General features: G+C 43.0%; 2 protein-coding genes across 6 annotated transcripts in view; both read left to right on the plus strand.

Moving 5' to 3' along the window:
- Positions 1–8638, plus strand: part of kdm5a (lysine (K)-specific demethylase 5A) — a 19633-nt gene extending 10995 nt beyond the window's left edge. For 2 of the 4 annotated variants that reach the window (XM_054753317.1, XM_054753318.1), the window contains exons 11-29: positions 759–940; positions 1016–1178; positions 1254–1373; positions 1455–1649; positions 1712–1893; positions 1966–2090; positions 2167–2317; positions 2411–2531; positions 2743–2919; positions 2992–3170; positions 3257–3395; positions 3475–3654; positions 3717–4277; positions 4341–4499; positions 4586–4714; positions 4795–4942; positions 5011–5231; positions 5299–5793; positions 7308–8636. In XM_054753317.1, coding sequence (XP_054609292.1) covers positions 759–940; positions 1016–1178; positions 1254–1373; positions 1455–1649; positions 1712–1893; positions 1966–2090; positions 2167–2317; positions 2411–2531; positions 2743–2919; positions 2992–3170; positions 3257–3395; positions 3475–3654; positions 3717–4277; positions 4341–4499; positions 4586–4714; positions 4795–4942; positions 5011–5231; positions 5299–5793; positions 7308–7607 — 3927 coding nt within the window. In that variant the 3' untranslated portion in view covers positions 7608–8636. Of the gene's footprint in view, positions 1–758; positions 941–1015; positions 1179–1253; positions 1374–1454; positions 1650–1711; positions 1894–1965; positions 2091–2166; positions 2318–2410; positions 2532–2742; positions 3171–3256; positions 3396–3474; positions 3655–3716; positions 4278–4340; positions 4500–4585; positions 4715–4794; positions 4943–5010; positions 5232–5298; positions 5794–7307 lie in introns of all 4 variants that reach the window. The other 2 variants (XM_054753316.1, XM_054753315.1) reach the window with 2 other exon arrangements.
- A 309-nt stretch (positions 8639–8947) lies between these two features.
- Positions 8948–17857, plus strand: LOC129168261 (sodium- and chloride-dependent GABA transporter 2-like). 2 transcript variants are annotated; one of them, XM_054753338.1, is made up of 15 exons: positions 8948–9055; positions 9133–9327; positions 9872–10006; positions 11485–11625; positions 11687–11774; positions 11868–12000; positions 12072–12206; positions 14426–14529; positions 14592–14716; positions 14796–14908; positions 14975–15112; positions 16863–16965; positions 17047–17147; positions 17235–17405; positions 17480–17857. In XM_054753338.1, the coding sequence occupies exons 1-15, from the start codon at positions 9049–9051 to the stop codon at positions 17627–17629; spliced, it is 1839 nt and encodes a 612-aa protein (XP_054609313.1). In that variant the 5' UTR covers positions 8948–9048; the 3' UTR covers positions 17630–17857. The 2 variants fall into 2 exon arrangements, with proteins under 2 accessions (XP_054609313.1, XP_054609312.1); XM_054753337.1 differs by having other exon boundaries at positions 16863–17147.
- The last annotated feature ends 288 nt before the right edge of the window (positions 17858–18145 follow it).

An 18145-nucleotide genomic window follows, 5' to 3' on the forward strand; every position in this document is an offset into this window, starting at 1 on the left:
TTTAATTTCATCCCGAAATAATAGTTTAAGAAGCGAACGTGTAGAAAACACTGATTTCTGTAGTAGAGTTCATGACACAAAGCAAAGCCAGTAAACAATACACTTTTTTTCTACGTAACTAGCCGCTACAAGTGAACAGATAACTTTTGTTGTAGATATAGACATCTTACCGCTGATTTAGTTCATCCATAATCAGAATAATAAAGATGAAAGTTGTATCTTCATGTGTAGCTTGAAACGTTGCGGGGGAGAAAGCGCGAATCAGGAGGGGAGCTTAATGTCAGCTGACTGATGTCATATGACAACTACAAAGTGACGTTTACGCGATCGACCCAAACTACCTTGGCGATCTACCGGTAGCTCGCGATCGACGTAATGGAACGAAGTTAAGTGTTTGTATTGTTCAACATTTTTACGCCAATTTTTACACTTTTACTACAAATGAATATCGGCTCCAAATATCCGTTATCGGCCTTCTTAACTACTAATAATCTGTATCGGTCCGGGAAAAACCCTTATCGGTCTATCTCTAATTCAGGATAATCTTATATTCACTTTAAAGAGGAAGATTAGGGCCACTCTGAAAGTAGAGCAATGAGAACGCGTTGATGACACAATGAGTTCTGAGGGAAAAAACGTGACTTTTAGTTAGATGTTACAGCACCACCTGTTGATTTGGCATACAACTGACAGTGAACAAATAGTTTTTTTAAGAGATGATTTTTAACCCAACCAATGTATTTTATATCTCCTGTTAGGAGTATGCCAACTCTGGTTGGAATCTGAACAACATGCCTGTGCTGGAGCAGTCCGTCCTTGCTCACATCAATGTGGACATCTCGGGTATGAAGGTGCCATGGCTCTACGTGGGCATGTGTTTCTCCTCCTTCTGCTGGCACATTGAGGACCACTGGAGTTACTCCATCAATTTCCTCCACTGGTGAGGCCATGCAATGCTGAGTTTTACACTGGTGTGTTGTGAAAGCGCCGATTTGAGCTCCTTTTTGTTTTGAAGGGGCGAGCCAAAGACCTGGTATGGCGTGCCGGCGTCGGCAGCAGAGCAGCTGGAGGCGGTTATGAAGAAGTTGGCTCCCGAGCTGTTTGAATCCCAGCCTGACCTCCTCCATCAGCTTGTCACCATCATGAACCCCAATGTCCTCATGGAGCACGGCGTACCTGTATGTGACTTATATGTAGTAATTCATGACTGCCTACTTCTTATGAATGACATGTTTGTATGCCTTTCCCTTCAGGTGTACAGGACCAATCAGTGTGCAGGGGAGTTTGTGGTGACCTTCCCCAGAGCGTACCACAGTGGCTTCAACCAGGGCTACAATTTCGCAGAGGCTGTTAACTTTTGCACGGCAGACTGGGTGAGACAGAAGTCTTCCTCCATTCAAATAGGATTTAATTCCCCCACAGTCGTCATCCATGATTGTTTTCCTCTGTCACAGTTACCCGTGGGACGCCAGTGTGTGGCCCACTACCGACGCCTGCACCGCTACTGCGTCTTTTCCCATGATGAGCTACTGTGCAAGATGGCCGCTGACCCGGAGAGCCTCGACGTAGAGCTGGCGGCAGCTGTCGTCAAGGAGATGGAGGAGATGATGGAGGAGGAGGTTCAGCTCAGAAAGGCAGTGCAGGAAACGGTAAGTTATTTGGATGCTGTTTTTGCGTCTTTCAAGTTACAATGGCGTCCATATGCCTGCAGGGGGTGCTGTCTACGGAGCAGGAGGTTTTTGAGTTGTTGCCCGATGATGAGCGCCAGTGCCACAAATGCAAGACCACGTGCTTCCTGTCTGCGCTGACCTGCTCCTGTAGTCCTGATCGGCTGGTTTGTCTCCATCATGCAGCAGATCTCTGTGACTGCCCTCTCAGCAACAAGTGCCTCAGGTCAGGCCTTTCTTTGTCATATTTTTAGCTGCCACCACGCCTTTACTTAATATGTTCTTGTTCTATTTTCAGGTTTCGCTATGATCTGGAGGAATTTCCGACGATGCTGTATGGCGTAAAGAATCGTGCGCAGTCATATGACACGTGGGCAAAGAGGGTCAATGAGGCCTTCGCTGCAGACCAGAAAAACAAGAAAGGTTGCTACTTAACTGCTACACCTTCAATTAACATGAAGATATGTGTGTTTACGTCCTTTTTTTCTCTCTCTCTTAGATCTAATTGAGCTCAAAGTTTTGCTGGAGGACGCCGAAGACCGGAAGTATCCGGAGAATTCTCTGTTGCGCTTCCTGAGGGAGATGGTGAAAGAGGCCGAGACATGCTCTTCGGTAGCTCAGCTGCTGCTCAGCCGCAAGCAGAGACACAGGTAGGTTGACGTCTGCGCACTGTTCAGGCAGTGTATGGACCCTGTATAATACTTGGCAAACACAAAGTGACATCTTTTTACTTGGTATCAAAGCACTCGCCTGCGTTCGGAGAGCAGCCGGACCCGCAGCAAGCTCACTGTGGATGAGCTGAAGGCCTTTGTGGAGCAGCTTTACAGGCTGCCTTGCATCATCAGCCAGGCCCGACAAGTCAAGGTCGAGCTCGACAAACTTTAATTATAAATCAATGTGTCAATTCTGATTAAGAATGCTCTCAATTATGTAATATTCACTGATACAGTATATTGTTTACACTGGTTATGTTGTGTGGGCCCAACTAGTTTGAAACCTAAACCGCAGAAATTGTTACAGAACCTAACAAGCAGTTATGGAAAATGTGTATATATAATACTGTATGTCTTCACAGGAGTTGCTGGAGAACGTGGAGGACTTTCATGAGCGAGCCCAAGTGGCGCTAGCAGACGAGCTACCTGATTCCTCCAAGCTCCAGGCCCTATTGGACCTCGGCAGCGGCCTGGATGTGGAGTTACCCGAGCTTCCCCGTCTCAAGCAGGAGCTCCAGCAGGCCCGCTGGCTTGATGAGGTTAGCCTCCAAGCACCTATTACTCTGGCTGTCATTTTAAAGGCTGTGTGTAACGTCTGTGTCACACACCAGGTCCGCATCACCCTGACAGAGCCTCATCGCGTCACCCTGGAGCTCATGAAGAGGCTGATTGATTCTGGGGTGGGCTTGGCCCCCCATCACGCTGTGGAGAAGGCGATGGCTGAGCTGCAGGAGATCCTGACAGTCTCGGAGAGGTGGGAGGACAAGGCTCGTGCTTGCTTGCAGGCCAGGTATAGCTATGCATTCAATTGCACACAAACAACAGAAGCCTTCAAGTGGCACACTGAGTCATTCCTGCCTGTCTTTATTAAACAAGGCCTCGACACAGCATGATGACCTTAGAGAGTATTGTGATAGAGGCCAGGAACATTCCAGCATACCTACCTAATATTTTGGCTCTACGAGAGGCCCTACAGAAAGCCAAAGAGTGGACGGCCAAGGTGGAGGCTATTCAGGTACAGTCTGCATTCTCATGAATGCCAGAATGATTTGATTTAATTTGGATGTATGACAAAGCCATTTGTCCACGCACAGAGTGGTGGTAGCTATGCCTACCTGGAGCAATTGGAGAGCCTGCTGGCACGGGGACGCTCCATCCCAGTCCGGCTTGACCCACTGGCCCAGGTGGAGTCTCAGGTGGCTTCAGCGCGAGCGTGGAGGGAGAGGACTGCACGCACGTTCCTCAAGAAGAACTCAACATACACGCTACTCCAGGTGAGACAGAGACATTTCATTTTGTGGTCATACATGTGTAGTAATTTGTATTGTCCTCTCAGGTTCTGAGTCCTCGTGTGGACATCGGTGTCTACGGGAACAGCAAGAGCAAGCGGAAGCGAGTCAGGGAGCTCATGGAGAAGGAGAGAGGGGGCTTCGACCCCGACGCCTTGAGCGAACTGGATGAGAGCCGGGAGGAGGCGCGAGACCCCTCTGCTGTGGTCTCCGCCTTCAAAGCCAAGGAGCAAAAAGAGGTTGAGGCCATCCATTCCCTCCGTGCTGCCAACTTGGCCAAGATGGCCATGGCCGACCGCATCGAAGAAGTCAAGTTCTGCTTGTGTCGCAAGACTGCGAGCGGTTTCATGCTGCAGTGCGAGCTCTGCAAGGACTGGTTTCACGGCGTTTGCGTACCTCTGCCTAAGACGGGGTCGCAGAAAAAGCTAGGCGTTGGTTGGCAGAGCAATAGCAAGGACTCTAAATTTCTGTGCCCGCTGTGTCAGAGGTCGAGGCGGCCCAGGCTAGAGACCATCCTGTCTCTGCTGGTGTCGCTACAGAAGCTTCCAGTGCGTCTGCCAGAAGGAGAGGCCCTCCAGTGTTTGACTGAGAGGGCCATGAGCTGGCAGGTATGCACTGAAAATGACTATAAGTGTGTACTCTTGTGAACTAATCCACCACTTTACTACCAGGACCGAGCACGTCAGGCTCTAGCCACTGATGAGCTGTCATCAGCCTTGGCCAAGCTGTCCGTACTCAGCCAGCGCATGGTGGAGCAAGCTGCCCGGGAGAAGACTGAGAAGATCATCAATGCCGAGCTGCAAAAAGCTGCCGCCAATCCAGATTTACAGGTACGAGCACATGCCGGTGGCAGATCTCTCTCTATGGCTATCTTCTGTGAGCTGTGTTTGATCTATGTTGGTATTTTTCTCCCTAGGGGCACATCCAGACCTTCCAGCAGTCTGGCTTCAGCAGAGCCACATCGCCTCGCCAGTCTGTGGACTATGATGACGAGGAGACCGACTCGGATGAGGACATCAGGGAGACGTATGGCTACGACATGAAGGTGAGGTGGAGAGCTTCTGGAATGAGTGAGAGTTTGAGCTAGACCCTTCCGGACCCCTCTTAATGTCTCCTCCCTTGCAGGACCCAGGTGAAGTCAAGCCCTACCTCTTCTGCGACGATGAGATCCCCGTCAAGTCTGAGGAGGTGGTTAGTCACATGTGGCCGACAGCCACGCCCTCTTTCTGCGCTGAACACGCCTACTCGTCAGCCTCCAAGTCCATTGTGCAACGTGAGGCTCATCTCCTTCACCAATGTATCGCTATTCACAAACATCTCACGACTGGAAAAATGTTGCAGATGTGGGAACGCCAAGGAAGCAGCCCCGGAAGACCCCTCTGGTACCCCGTAGCTTGGAGCCACCCGTGCTTGAGTTGTCTCCACAGGCCAAAGCCCAGCTGGAGGAGTTGATGATGCTGGGCGACCTGCTGGAGGTGTCCCTGGATGAGACCCAGCACATCTGGAGGATCCTGCAGGCCACGCATCCGCCATTAGAGGAGAGATTTCTACAGGTCATGGAGGTAGCACACTGATTTTGCTTACTTTGAATCTCTGCTACATTTTTCTAGATCTGCTTTTTCTCCACAGCCCGACGACACTCCGATGGAGAAGTCGCTGAAAATCAAGATCAAGGATTCAGAGAAGAAGAGGAAGCGGAAGTTAGAGCGAGCTGAGCATCACCACCACCACCACCACCATCACCACCACATGCTGATGACCACCGCCGGCGGAGCTGCCACGGTACTAGGGGATGTGCGACCGTCCAAGTCTAAGGAACTGAAAAGGGCCGGCCTGGAGCTCGGCCTCGGGGGTAAAACCAAGAAGAAGAAGCTGAAACTGGGCCTGGAAAAGAACCGCGAGATGAAGCAACTGGCCAAACGTATAGCCAAGGAGGAGAAGGAGAGGAAGAGGAAGGAGAAGGCGGCCGCCAAGGCAGAGGCCATCAGGGAGGGGCTGGAGAAGAGGAAGGAGAAGAAGATTTTGGACATTCCCTCCAAGTACGAGTGGTCCGGTGCTGAAGACTCCAATGATGAGAACGCTGTGTGTGCGGCTAAAAACTGTCAGAGACCATGCAAAGACAAGGTGAGCATCTAACAGCTGAACATCCCCCCTGCACAGAACATGTGTCGCCACGTTTGTGTTGACAGGAAGTCACATTGCACCAAAATGCAAAGCATAGATGATTGATACGCATGGTTTGCATGTTAACAGAGGTCAGAGGTGAGCATGTGACACCTTACATGTAGTAATCAAGGTTAAGAATTACACAGTGTTTACATTTAATGATCCCTATTGCTATCCCAATGCAATTTTTCCCCCCTAAAAAAAGCAAGCCGCTGTGGTTCACTGAGGCCCTCAATCACAGGGGTCATGCAGCAACGACACTACGTTATATATAGCTTTTCCTGATGATGTCATCACTTCATTTACATCAATAATTGGCCATGCCGCAATACTGTACTCGGTGTAAACTGAGCTTTCTGGTTTGTGTCATAAGAAATGTGCGACATAGTCTCATGTTTTTAAACCTTATTTAACAACAGCACATGAGATAACAAAGACGCACACGTCACTGTACATCTAATAAATCACTATCGTTGATGAACAGATGTGTTATAATGATAAAGTATGTGCATATGTGAGCTGTGTGAAGAAGCAGCGTTACAGTGCAACAACTATACCACAACATAAACAACACTAAAAGGGGTTGTTTTGCGCCAAAGTAACAATTTATTTACAAATATAACACCATGTACTATTTACAAATTTCACATTGGGAACTAAACTGTGTGTGTGCATACGTGTGCACAGGGGTGCATGCGTTAAAATTTCCCTGCAATGCGTAACCTTCTGCACGCTACACTCCTCCATGCTCTTCCACTTCCTCCTTTGTGTCGAGCATGTTTTTGCATGCAAAGGATCCATGCCGAGCTCTGAACAATTGCACTTCTGCCACCTTGTGGCCGTTTTCAAGGCGTAAAACTAACAATGACACCTTTTAGTGGGCAGTTGCGTCATCACCTTTTTGCCTCTCGTGCGAAAAAACGTAGAAGTACGTCTTTGGGATCTGGCGTTGGAGTTTATAAAAATGTATACATTTGTCTTTGGTATTGAATGAGTTAAAGGTAAAAAAAAAACAAAAAAACAGTATAATCCAAAAAAACAAATAAGCAGAATGTTCATGTTGGTGCCTGGAGGGTTAATTGAACAAAATGATTCTTGGATAGAACACTTATTTCAGACTTTTGGGTTGAGTAAGACATATTTACCTTGTTTGTAGTTCAAGTTAATAACAAACACTTCCACCAAATGGCCATCATGGAACCTTATTGAATATCAACAGCTGATAACAGCACTGGAACACCTTAAGGAGAGTTACACATAACATATTAACAGGCCAGGCTGCCGTGGACCGCCACTGGCCACCAAGTTAACAAGTGGCCAGTCTGCGGCAGCCAATCGGAGTGCCGGAATCAGTAGGTCTGCCTTTATGTAGTGGAGGTGATGATATAATGGAAGCGTGTTTGTTTATAGTTCATCTGTTTCCATCCATGCGCTAATAATAATAATGTTTTTCTGCATTTTCTGCTATCAAGGTGGACTGGGTACAGTGCGACGGCGGCTGCGACGAGTGGTTCCATCAGGTATGCGTGGGCGTTTCCTGCGAAATGGCGGAGAACGAAGACTACATCTGCGAGGACTGCTCCCTCAAGGGGCCGAGGCGGGGAGGAGGAAGTGCCTTGGTCGCCGACGAGGAGGCGGCAGAGGAAAGCGTGGTGGTACTGGCGACGCCGACTTTGCTGTCATCCGGCGGCGCCGCCTCGTGGTCTCACGGCGCCACCGTCGTCGCACATCTAAACACGGCAAGCTCGCAGGAGCCTCAGCAGAGCAGTTAGCGCTATTAGAGATGCCTCAGAGACTCAACCCGGTGTCCACTTGAAAGACTGCAGAGCATCCGAGGGAAATGTTTTTAACTTCCTTTAACTCCGATCTTCTCGGACCCAACCAGAGTTTTAGCTCCTGAAGCATCCACCAGCTACAATACAACCCCAACAGATGTATCATGTTTAACTCAACGCATTACTGCAACCCTTCACACTAATGTCAATAAGACCCCTGGTTAGGCAAAAGAAATGGTTGTAATGTAGTGGAATTATTTATAATGTACATAGCTTGAAAGCAATTAAAATAATGGATTGTGGCTTTTTTTGTTTTCTCACCTTTTAATAAACTATTCCTAGGCAAACAATTATAATACACTGTATTGTAATTTTATTGTTTTATTGTACATATTATGTAAAAAGGGTGTGAACCGTGGAGGTCTTGTTCGCTTCCCCTCGCTTCCTCCGAGTAAAATCTGGTGCAAACTCGCTTCAACCGCTTTTATCTGAATGATTGAACTCAGTAATGACCAGCAGAGAAAGAGAGAGAGAGAGAGAGTGGCATCAACAGTAATTAGGATTAACAATTGTTCCCATGTTATTGTGCGCTGTTGATTCATGTTGTTCCTAATTTTCCACTTACTGGAAGTTAAAAAAAAAAAAGAAAAAACACACATTGCCATCGGTTATCGCATTACACTACGTTCAGTGGAGACATACATATTTTTATTGAGTATGGCATACTTTTTTTTTTATGTTGTGCACAAAAGGCTCTTGTAAATAACGTAATACATTTTATAATGTCAATGTTTTTTTATTTTTGCATCTGTTTTTTGTGTGTGTGGCAAAATTTCAGCTGTCACTACCATCTATTTATTCAGTAATTCCATTTACATTGTGCACAAAAAAGGCTCTGTTCTATGGCATAATAGTATAGTACATTTTCTAGTAACGTTTTTTAACATTGAAATATATTTTCAAGTATTTTTTTTTGATGACGTTTTAAAAATGTAATTTTTTTTCCCAGTAATTTTCACACATTTTCTTACATTGTGCACAAAAAAGGCTCTTTTCTTAGCTATAGTAGTAGTAGTAGTAGTATACACTCTGCAGTAATATGATACTATAAAATAATGTTTTTAATTATTTTTAAATATTTTCGTTACAATAAAAGAATGTTTGTATTTATTTTTACTTTTTTTTTCATGTTGCCAAAATATTAACAATGTAATATTTCTCCAGCTGAGGCGGTCCTGTCCAGTCAATTGATGCACTTTGCTCTTTCACCTAACAGTACAGACAGTGGAGGCTGGCCTATGTTGAGCATTTTAAAGCCCCCGCCTCCTACCACCCACCCACTTCTCTCACTGCACTCATGTTAAATTCTAAAACTTGAGCATTTACCGCTAAATTCCCTGCTGGAAGCACAGGTGTGAGACATACGAGAGCAAGTGCAATGAAAGGTAAGGTCATCACTCTGGACGTCTGTTCTAATATTGTTGTCGATTCAAGCCCTCTTTTTTCCCTATTTTATCCCAAGGCGACGCTGCCAAAGTGGGCCTCCAGAATGGCAGCACCAGCCAGGCTCTGGACCCGCTGCCTGCCTCAGAGGAGAAGATGGAGGAGAGGGGCCAATGGAGCAACAAGGTGGAGTTCATCCTGTCCGTTGCCGGCTCCATCATCGGCCTGGGCAACATGTGGCGCTTCCCCTACCTGTGCTACAAGAACGGAGGAGGTGAGAAATCATTTTTTCCAGCATGCACCAACGCTATCCCACTATATTTCTTACGGGAACCGCTGCAGTGTTTTCGTGAAATAAACGACACGCTATATGCCGTCCAACGGCTGCAGCCTAATTTCAGCCTCAGTTATAAAAAGGAAACAGCCATTTCTGGGTGTTGAAACAGCATGTGGTGGTTCTCCTCTCTCCACCTCCATTGGGGACAGGGTCAAAGGTCAGAGCCGAGACGGGTCAGACAGCTGTTGTTGCTCCTCGCTCGCAGCAGCTGTCCCCACAGAGGCAGAAATGTTACGCCACCCATTGGGGAAAATAAGACTAAAGGAAGGGACCGCGCAAGTTTGTCGCTACATTTAACTTTGTTGTTTGTTCAATGTACATGGAACTTTTTGAATTGTGCGTTTTATATTTGCACAGTTGCGAGAAGCATTTTTTTTTTTACAGTAAAAAAAAAAAATCTTATTTCGAGACTCGGATTTTAGTGTGATTTTGGGCCCAATGCGTGTTTAAGCATAACGTGGAATATTTCGGCTCCGCGCAGGTGCCTTCCTCATCCCATATCTCATCTTCCTGTTTGCCTGCGGCGTCCCTGTCTTCTTCCTGGAGACGGCGTTGGGACAGTACACCAGCGAGGGAGGGATAACATGCTGGAGAAAGATCAGCCCCTTGTTTGAAGGTATAAAGATGCTTATATTACAGGCTAGGAACCATATTTGGTTACGAAGTGGCCGCTTAAAATGGACCCAGCATGTACAACCACATCATCATGAGCTAAAACTGGTCAAAATATATTTTTAATATTATTATTTAGTTACTTTATTTTATTATTATTATTATTTTAAAACAATTTCTACATCATTTTTTGTTCATTTATGTCAATAATATTATATATAATTTATATTATTATATATATAATAATATTAAAGCAATGAACAATGTTTATATATAATTACGTTATTATGACATATCAGTATCAGTACTTGAAAATAATACTTTTCATTTAAATAAATATTTTTCATTTGATTTTGATCACAGATGTAACTGTTATTTTTTAGAAAGAAATTAAACAAATATTTAAACAAAGGTAAAAACATGTACAACAGCAATAATTCTCTTACGTGTGAGCTTGTACGTACGTTTTTATGATTTAAAAAAAATGTTTTTTAAAGGTGAAATATTTTACATTATTTTTCCAATTAATTTGTATTAAATATTCACTAATTTAACAAATGTTTTAAAAAAAACAACCAAAAACAAAATAAAGAAAAAGGATAAGTATACAAAAGTATAATAATTATTTAACATGTGACCTTTTCCATTACATGTTTTCTATTATAAAAGAAAAAAATAGGCTAAGGAAGCATGTGAGTGTTTAAAATGGACGCAGCACGCATCATTCCTGCCAAAAGAAATTTAATTTAATTTAATTTATAATTATGTTATAAGGATATATTGCTGTTATATTGCTATCCAATAGATCAGCCGCCTATTTCCGTAAAAAAAAAAACGTGATCCTCATATGCAGTTGAATGCCTTTCAAAGCGACCCTAATGAGGATAAGCGGCATAGAAAACGGATGGGTGGACGAGATGATCGGTATCGGAATCGGCATCGGCATCACAAAATCCTGATAGGAGTATCCCTAATTGCCAGAAATTAAAATATTTGTTGACATTTTTCATATTTTCTATTGATTCTGATGTAACAGTTGTTGTTTTCTACATGTTAGAAATACAGTCAATAAATATAAAAAACGGCAAAACATACAACACAACAATAATTCTCCTTTGTGTGTCCATTTATAGATTTTGTATGATTTAAAAAAAATGTTTTGTTTTGTTTTTTTTAAAAAGGGCTTTGTTTTTTGAGTGGATAGTTTAAACCCACGCCATTTCTCCCAGCCGGTCAGCTAAACACAAAAATAACACAACATAAAAATAATAAAAATATGTGCCAATGTAATTATATTGTAATGATGTATCCGTATCATTCAAAACACCAATAATATTGAGGTTTTGTGTGGGTTTTTTTCATATTTTGTTGCTTTTTTGGATAATTTGTATGTACAGTATGTTTGTAAATATTATATCTTTTTAAAATGTTTATTTTTTGATCTTGGTGACTGTTATATTTTATTTCTTGCGTATTCTTCAGGTCTTGGCTACGGCACACAAGTGATCGTGACCTTGCTGAACTTCTACTACATTGTGGTCCTGGCTTGGGGGATGTTCTATCTCTCCTTCTCCTTCTCCTGGGATCTACCTTGGTCTTCCTGCAACAACTCATGGAACACAGGTACATGGGCTAGTTTGTCTTTTGTAGGGGAAAGAAAGCACCTTGTACTCTACTTCTCCAGAAAACTGTGTGGAGTTTCAGCGGAGAAACACCTCCATCAACCAAACAATCTTCTCCAATGCCACCTCTCCCGTCATGGAGTTCTGGGAGTGAGTTCTGTGTGAATGTGACGATGCATCACGTGTCTCACGCATGTGGTGGTGCGGAGGGCGACCATGCATGACCGTCTTTGGTCTCAACAGGAGACGAGCGCTGAGGATCTCGCCGGGCATTGACCATATGGGCTCGCTCAACTGGGATCTGGTTCTCTGTCTGTTCATTGCATGGGTCATGTGCTACTTCTGCATCTGGAAGGGGGTGAAGTCCACAGGAAAGGTGGGTGGGAGTCAAAAAACACAGTCAAAAGTATTTGTTTTGGGTTGACTGACAGTTTTGTGTGAATACAGGTTGTCTATTTCACTGCAACCTTCCCATATTTGATGCTTATTGTGCTGCTGGTGCGAGGGCTCACTCTGCCTGGTGCCGGGATCGGCATCCAGTTTTACCTCTATCCTGATTTGGGACGCCTGGCAGACCCACAGGTACCAAAATGTCTTGCTATATTATCAGGTGTGTCAAAAGTGCGGCCCCGTGGGCCATTGAAGTCGTAATATTACGAGAAGCAAACAAAACAGTAAATAAACTTGTCATTTTTAGAACATCAGGTTGTGGAAAAAGTTGTAACGTCATGACAATAAAGTCAGAATAACAGGAAGGAAATGTACAGGAAGAATGTTCAAATGGAAACAGCAGAATTGGAAAAAAAACCACGACAGAGTATATCAGGGCCACATTAAAAAAAAAGTCGGAGAATTAAAAGAAAAAAAGTTGTAATATTACCTTTGCCAAAGGTCACATAAGTCCCGCCTTTTCACAGCGGTCTCAAGCAATGCCTGTTACGACGGAGTATGAAAATAATCTGAGATTTCGAGAATAAAGTGGGAAATTTACGAGGAAACACTCGTAACTTTATGTTACAGGCATTGGACATGTGGAGGGGGCGGGGTAAGGAAGGCGGCAGTAGAAGGGCGAGCTAGCCATGCTAATCTCTTGGTGTTCAGCTGCTGTTTTGCTGCCACCTTATAAATAAAAGGTTGCCTGAAGCAAGAGGAAGGTTTCCTTGCTTCCTTGAGAGCTAAGCTCTATTTTCCATCTGACACGTAATATTACCACTTTATTCTTGTAAATTTACGACTTTATTCTCGTAAACTACAATTTTTTTTCTTGTAAATCTCCAACTTTATTCTCGAAATCTCCGTTTTTTTTTTTCAATGTGTACTCTATCATAAAAAACAGCTGTAATTTTACAGGAATAAAGTCAAAGTATAAAGGGGAAAAAAAGTTCCATTCTAATGAGAAAAAAAAAATCACAATTTTACAAGAAAAAACTCGTAATATTATGAGGAAAAATAATGTCATTTTAGTAGCATAGAGTTGAAATATTAAAGAAAAAAACAAGTTATTCTTTTAAAGTTGTAATAGTTTGGGAATCTAACACAAGAAAATCAAGTTTTGTGTTTTGGAAAATTAATTTGGGGAAAAAGTTATATACGTAATCAAGTCATAATATTACGGAAACAAAATTGACGAAGATTATTTAAGAAGAAAGTTAAAATATTTGGAAAATTCAAAGAAAACGCAAATAGGGAAGAAAAGAGCAAAGATTGAAGTTTGTACTAATAATAGGCTTTTTCACCGATATCACAAAGCGGAGATGCTTTTTTTTTCTTAAAATGTATATAACTTCTTCACATCTTTACAAAATATCAAACTGGCCCTTGCATCCTTGCATTTTTCACTATGTGGCCCTCACTGGAAACGTTTGGACACCCCTGCGCTACACTAGGATGGCATGCCATGACGATTAGGGATGGTCCGATCCGATACAGAATTGTTGCACAGTTTGAACATGGCGTTTTTTGTTTTTTTTACATCAGTGGTTCCTAACCAGCACATTCTGAGAGAGATCATCAGGTGTGCCAATGTCACTGAATTGGTTGGAAAATGATTATTTATTCAGCAGAAATACAACATGGAAGTGTCTGTATCGGACATGAAGAAGTGGTGTGGGGCCGTCCCTAAAACATCCATGCATTAGCAGCTATTACAGCTTTCATAAAGGTTAAAGGTCATTTGCGGGGCCTGGTTCACCATCTTTGGTTGAGGTTTAGGCTCTCAGGTTCTTCCCCAAATGAGAACCAAGTGTTCTGTCCCCTGTTGGCATTGGTGCACAAGGTGCAGGCCTCCCATGGTTCCTACTGGGGTCCTGCTGGGTCCATCTGCGCTGTGTAGAAAGAAGCAGGAACTGCAAGGATCAAATGCTAGGCCAGGACTCTGCTCGGACTGTAAACAGGACCACAGACTGCAGATCAGGCCTCCCAGTTCGCTCTCAAGTGTTTTTGAATGTAGAGGTTTTGTTAATGAGTATTCATTTCCCTGCATGTTACTGATTATACATCATCGGTAAATGTAAATGTCACGTGCATGCTCTTCTCTGCTGCTTTTATACAGTAATTGCATAGTTTCCACGATAGAGTATTCACCCTGAAAAAATAACTAGAGGAGTAACACTCACATATAATGAATGAATGAATACTGCATATACAGTATAATAAAGATTTATGACTAATCAGACACTCTGGGCCTCAGCATTCTGCTCCCTCCATACATACAGTAGTAGATGTATAATTCTACACCGCATATTGATATACTAAAATTTGTTTCAAATCCAGATGTTTTAAATGCATCATCTCTTTCGAAGGTATGGATGGATGCCGGGACCCAGATCTTCTTCTCCTATGCTATTTGCTTAGGGTCGCTAACTGCGCTGGGCAGCTACAACAGATACAACAACAACTGCTACAGGTACTTCTGTCGGTTCTGCACACCTGATCGAGAAAATCGACTTCACGTGTTATGTCTTGCAGAGATTGCCTGGCGCTTTGCTTTCTGAACAGCGGCACCAGCTTTGTGGCCGGGTTTGCCATCTTCTCCATTCTGGGTTTCATGTCTTATGAGCAGAATGTTCCCATCTCAGAGGTGGCAGAGTCCGGTAAGGCCTGACACGGCCAGTCCACAGCAGATATCTCATTCATGACATTTGATGGGTTTTTTCTACTTCTATCCTGCAGGTCCTGGTCTAGCCTTCATTGCTTATCCTCGCGCCGTGACCATGATGCCCTTCTCTCCTCTGTGGGCCGCCCTATTCTTCATCATGATTGTTTTCTTAGGGCTGGACAGTCAGGTAGGTGCGGAATACGCTCTATGAATGAATGATGATCCTGTAATGATTACACTGCCTCTATGTTAGTTTGTGTGTGTGGAGAGCCTCGTGACCGCCATCGTCGACATGTACCCTGCCGTGTTCCGTCGTAAAAACCGCAGGGAGCTCTTCCTCCTGGGTGTGGTCTTCATCTCCTTCCTAGTGGGCCTCGTCATGCTCATGGAGGTTGGTCTTGGACTCTCAAATACACTCATCTCAACGTGAAAGGGGGCTAAAGGGAACATATAGAAAACGGACTTATTAACTCATTCAATCCCAGCCATTTTTCAGAAGACGACCCCTTCAGTAGCGGCCATTTTAGACCATTTTGACTGATCTTTCAAGGCACACAGAGTATTGTGTTCTATGGCTATATAAACATGGAACCTACCGAAAGAAAGATAAGACTCCCATCTTTCATCAGAAAAAACAAGTTTGTTTCTACCTTTTTCTGTTCTCTCGTAATCAGCAGTAGAAAATAGGTCAGTTCCAGACTAAAAAAGGGAGAAGATCAGCTTTTTGTGAAAAGATACATTTCAAGCATAACTTTCACTTTGACACAAATATTGTTGTTTTGCACCAAAATGAACATTTATTGACAAATATAACAACATGAACCATTTACAATTTTCACATTTGGAACTGAACTTTGTGTGTGCATGTGTGCGCACGCGTGCATGTGAAGCATTACAATTTGCGTAACCTTCTGCACGCTACACTCCTCCACGCTCTCTCACTTCCTCCTTCCTGTCATGTGTGACTTTTTGGTCTACATGATCTTCTGCCGAACTCTTATCAAATGCACTTCTGCCACCTTGTGGGCATTTTTATGGCTTAAAATTGCTCTGAAGTGAAATCCATTAGTGGAGAGTTACGTCATCACCTCTTTTTGCCTCTCGCGCAAAAAAACGTAAAAGACTGATAAATACCTTGTTTATGAAAACATATAACTACGTCTTTGCTATTGAATGAGTTAATTGCTCGTATACAGATATTTGGGTCTCTGGTCTCAGTTGCTTGCCCCTTAAAGGGCCAGCACATGGCTTTTGAATGCTACTGCTGCTCAGAAGAGGGTTGTTTAGAGGGTATTTCAAGTGTGCTGTAATTTCTGATCGTTGGGGTATTTTGACCGAAGCGTCACAGACACCTGAGAACTGTTTTGCTCTGTGAAAAAAATATACTGTTTTCTTTAGGGGATTGTGTGTTTCCCAACAAAAAAACACAACATAGATGACATGTTATCACCTCTGCACAGCTGGATACAAGACTGCTCTGCAGAGGTGTCAACAAGTCGTCATTTTGTAAGTACAAGCCAGTAATTTCTAACATGTCCCCATATTTTATAATGTCACTATCCCTAATATTCTATATGTCAAATATTCAAGTATAATTATGTTGTAATGTATGTATGTGTAATTGTTTTTTGTTTATTTTTGTCATTGATTTAACTAAAAATGTGTACTGTACACATATTTGGAAAAAATGTAAAATCACAAAAAATAACCATAATCCTGTTGTAATGTTTGACTTTTTATATATTTTTTAGTCTTTAAAGGTAGACCAAGAAACCTTATCGGATTATTTTGTGTAGTTGTTGAAAATGGACATTACTACACATAATGAATCTACTGACTTTTATCCAAACAAATGCTTTTTTGTAGCCAAAACAAGATACCGTTCTGTGATATTAAAAAACACCGTGAAGAGTGCACTAATAAGATGAACTGAGTAGAAAAGTTCCCATTTAACATTATACTACTGGGATGTTAACATGTAGTTTGTGATATAACTGTCGTATTGTATTAGCAAGCTGTAATTATTTAAATGTACATATGATCATTGCCGTATGCACAAACTATGACGCTTAGCCTTGTGTAACTGTGAATTACTTTCATTTAAAAACAAATAGATTGAGTGTCGCTGCTGGTTTTTCCAGGGTGGCATGTACGTCTTCCAGCTGTTTGATTACTATGCCGCCAGTGGCATGTGTCTCCTCTTCATGGGCCTCTTTGAGACCGTCTGCATCGCTTGGGTCTACGGTAAGCCGGCCTTTAAACAGGAAGTGCTTTTGGATTGTGTATTAGTTGTTGCAAAAAAATGTCCTGATTGTGGTTCTCCAGGTGTGGATCGCTTTTATGACAACATCGAAGACATGATCGGCTACCGTCCCGGGCCTTATATTAAATACTGCTGGTTGTTCTTCACCCCAGCAACATGCATTGTCAGTTTAAAACATCTTCTCATGAGAATTTTGTATTAGATTGCACAAAATATGACTTGTTGGATATTAACACATTTATCCTTACAGGGTACATTTGCATTCTCCCTCATTAAATACACTCCCCTAAAATACAACAATGAGTATGTGTACCCATGGTGGGGCTACGTGATTGGCTGGCTGCTGGCTCTCTCCTCCATGGTATGCATCCCTCTTTGGATGGCGTACAAGATCAGCACCACCCAGGGAACATTCAGAGAGGTAATACTGTATTGCAATATAGTTATATAAATACTGTATCAGCTCTCATATACATGCGTTTGTCTTTTCTACAGCGCATCCGGCTGCTTATCACACCATCAGAGGATTTGCCCAAAACAAAGAGGGAGCAGGAGAGGTTGCTGGCCATTTTCGCTCCAGAGGAAGACACCAGCAGGAATAAAATTGGCTACCATCCTGTTTTGGAGCAAGACTCCAACTTATGAGGTCGCAGAATTCCTATATGCACCTCTTGGATGGATTTAATATGACCCAGAAGCCATATTTGTATCATATTATTGTGCTACCATGAGTGATTTTTGTATTTACGCAATAAAATGTATTTTTATTTGAAGGTGAACTATATGATGAAACTATGCAATATTACTGCTCTAGTTCTAGAACTACTAATGTGTCAGTCTAGTTTCTTATTTTTACTGTAACAAATTGTCTATATAAGGAAACTTGTATGTCTGTTTTTAAATAAAGATGTAAAATCTGACAGCGAAGCACTTTACTATCCTCACAGTAACTTTGAAAAGCAATTTAGCTGTATTGACAAGTCCTTACGAGGGAAAAATACTGGCGACACGACAAACTTTTTCCACCCAGGGCCGCATACTGAAAAATCAATGGATTCAGGCGGTAGTGTCGTTCGCAAACGATCCGGATAGAGCCGGCTCTTTTTTTGTTTTACTGTTAAAGCTGCGTGTAAAAATGTGTGGTGCCATGCATGTAGATAC

The sequence above is a fragment of the Dunckerocampus dactyliophorus genome, chromosome 15, assembly GCF_027744805.1.
Source record: "Dunckerocampus dactyliophorus isolate RoL2022-P2 chromosome 15, RoL_Ddac_1.1, whole genome shotgun sequence".
NCBI classification, from domain to species: domain Eukaryota; kingdom Metazoa; phylum Chordata; class Actinopteri; order Syngnathiformes; family Syngnathidae; genus Dunckerocampus; species Dunckerocampus dactyliophorus.

Excerpts from the sequence above, each read along its gene's own strand:
- LOC129168261 (XM_054753337.1), top strand. Across the intron at positions 10,007-11,484 it reads GATCAGCCCCTTGTTTGAAG|GTCTTGGCTACGGCACACAA; the intron begins GTATAAAGATGC and ends CGTATTCTTCAG. Across the intron at positions 15,113-16,862 it reads GCCTCGTCATGCTCATGGAG|GGTGGCATGTACGTCTTCCA; the intron begins GTTGGTCTTGGA and ends TGGTTTTTCCAG.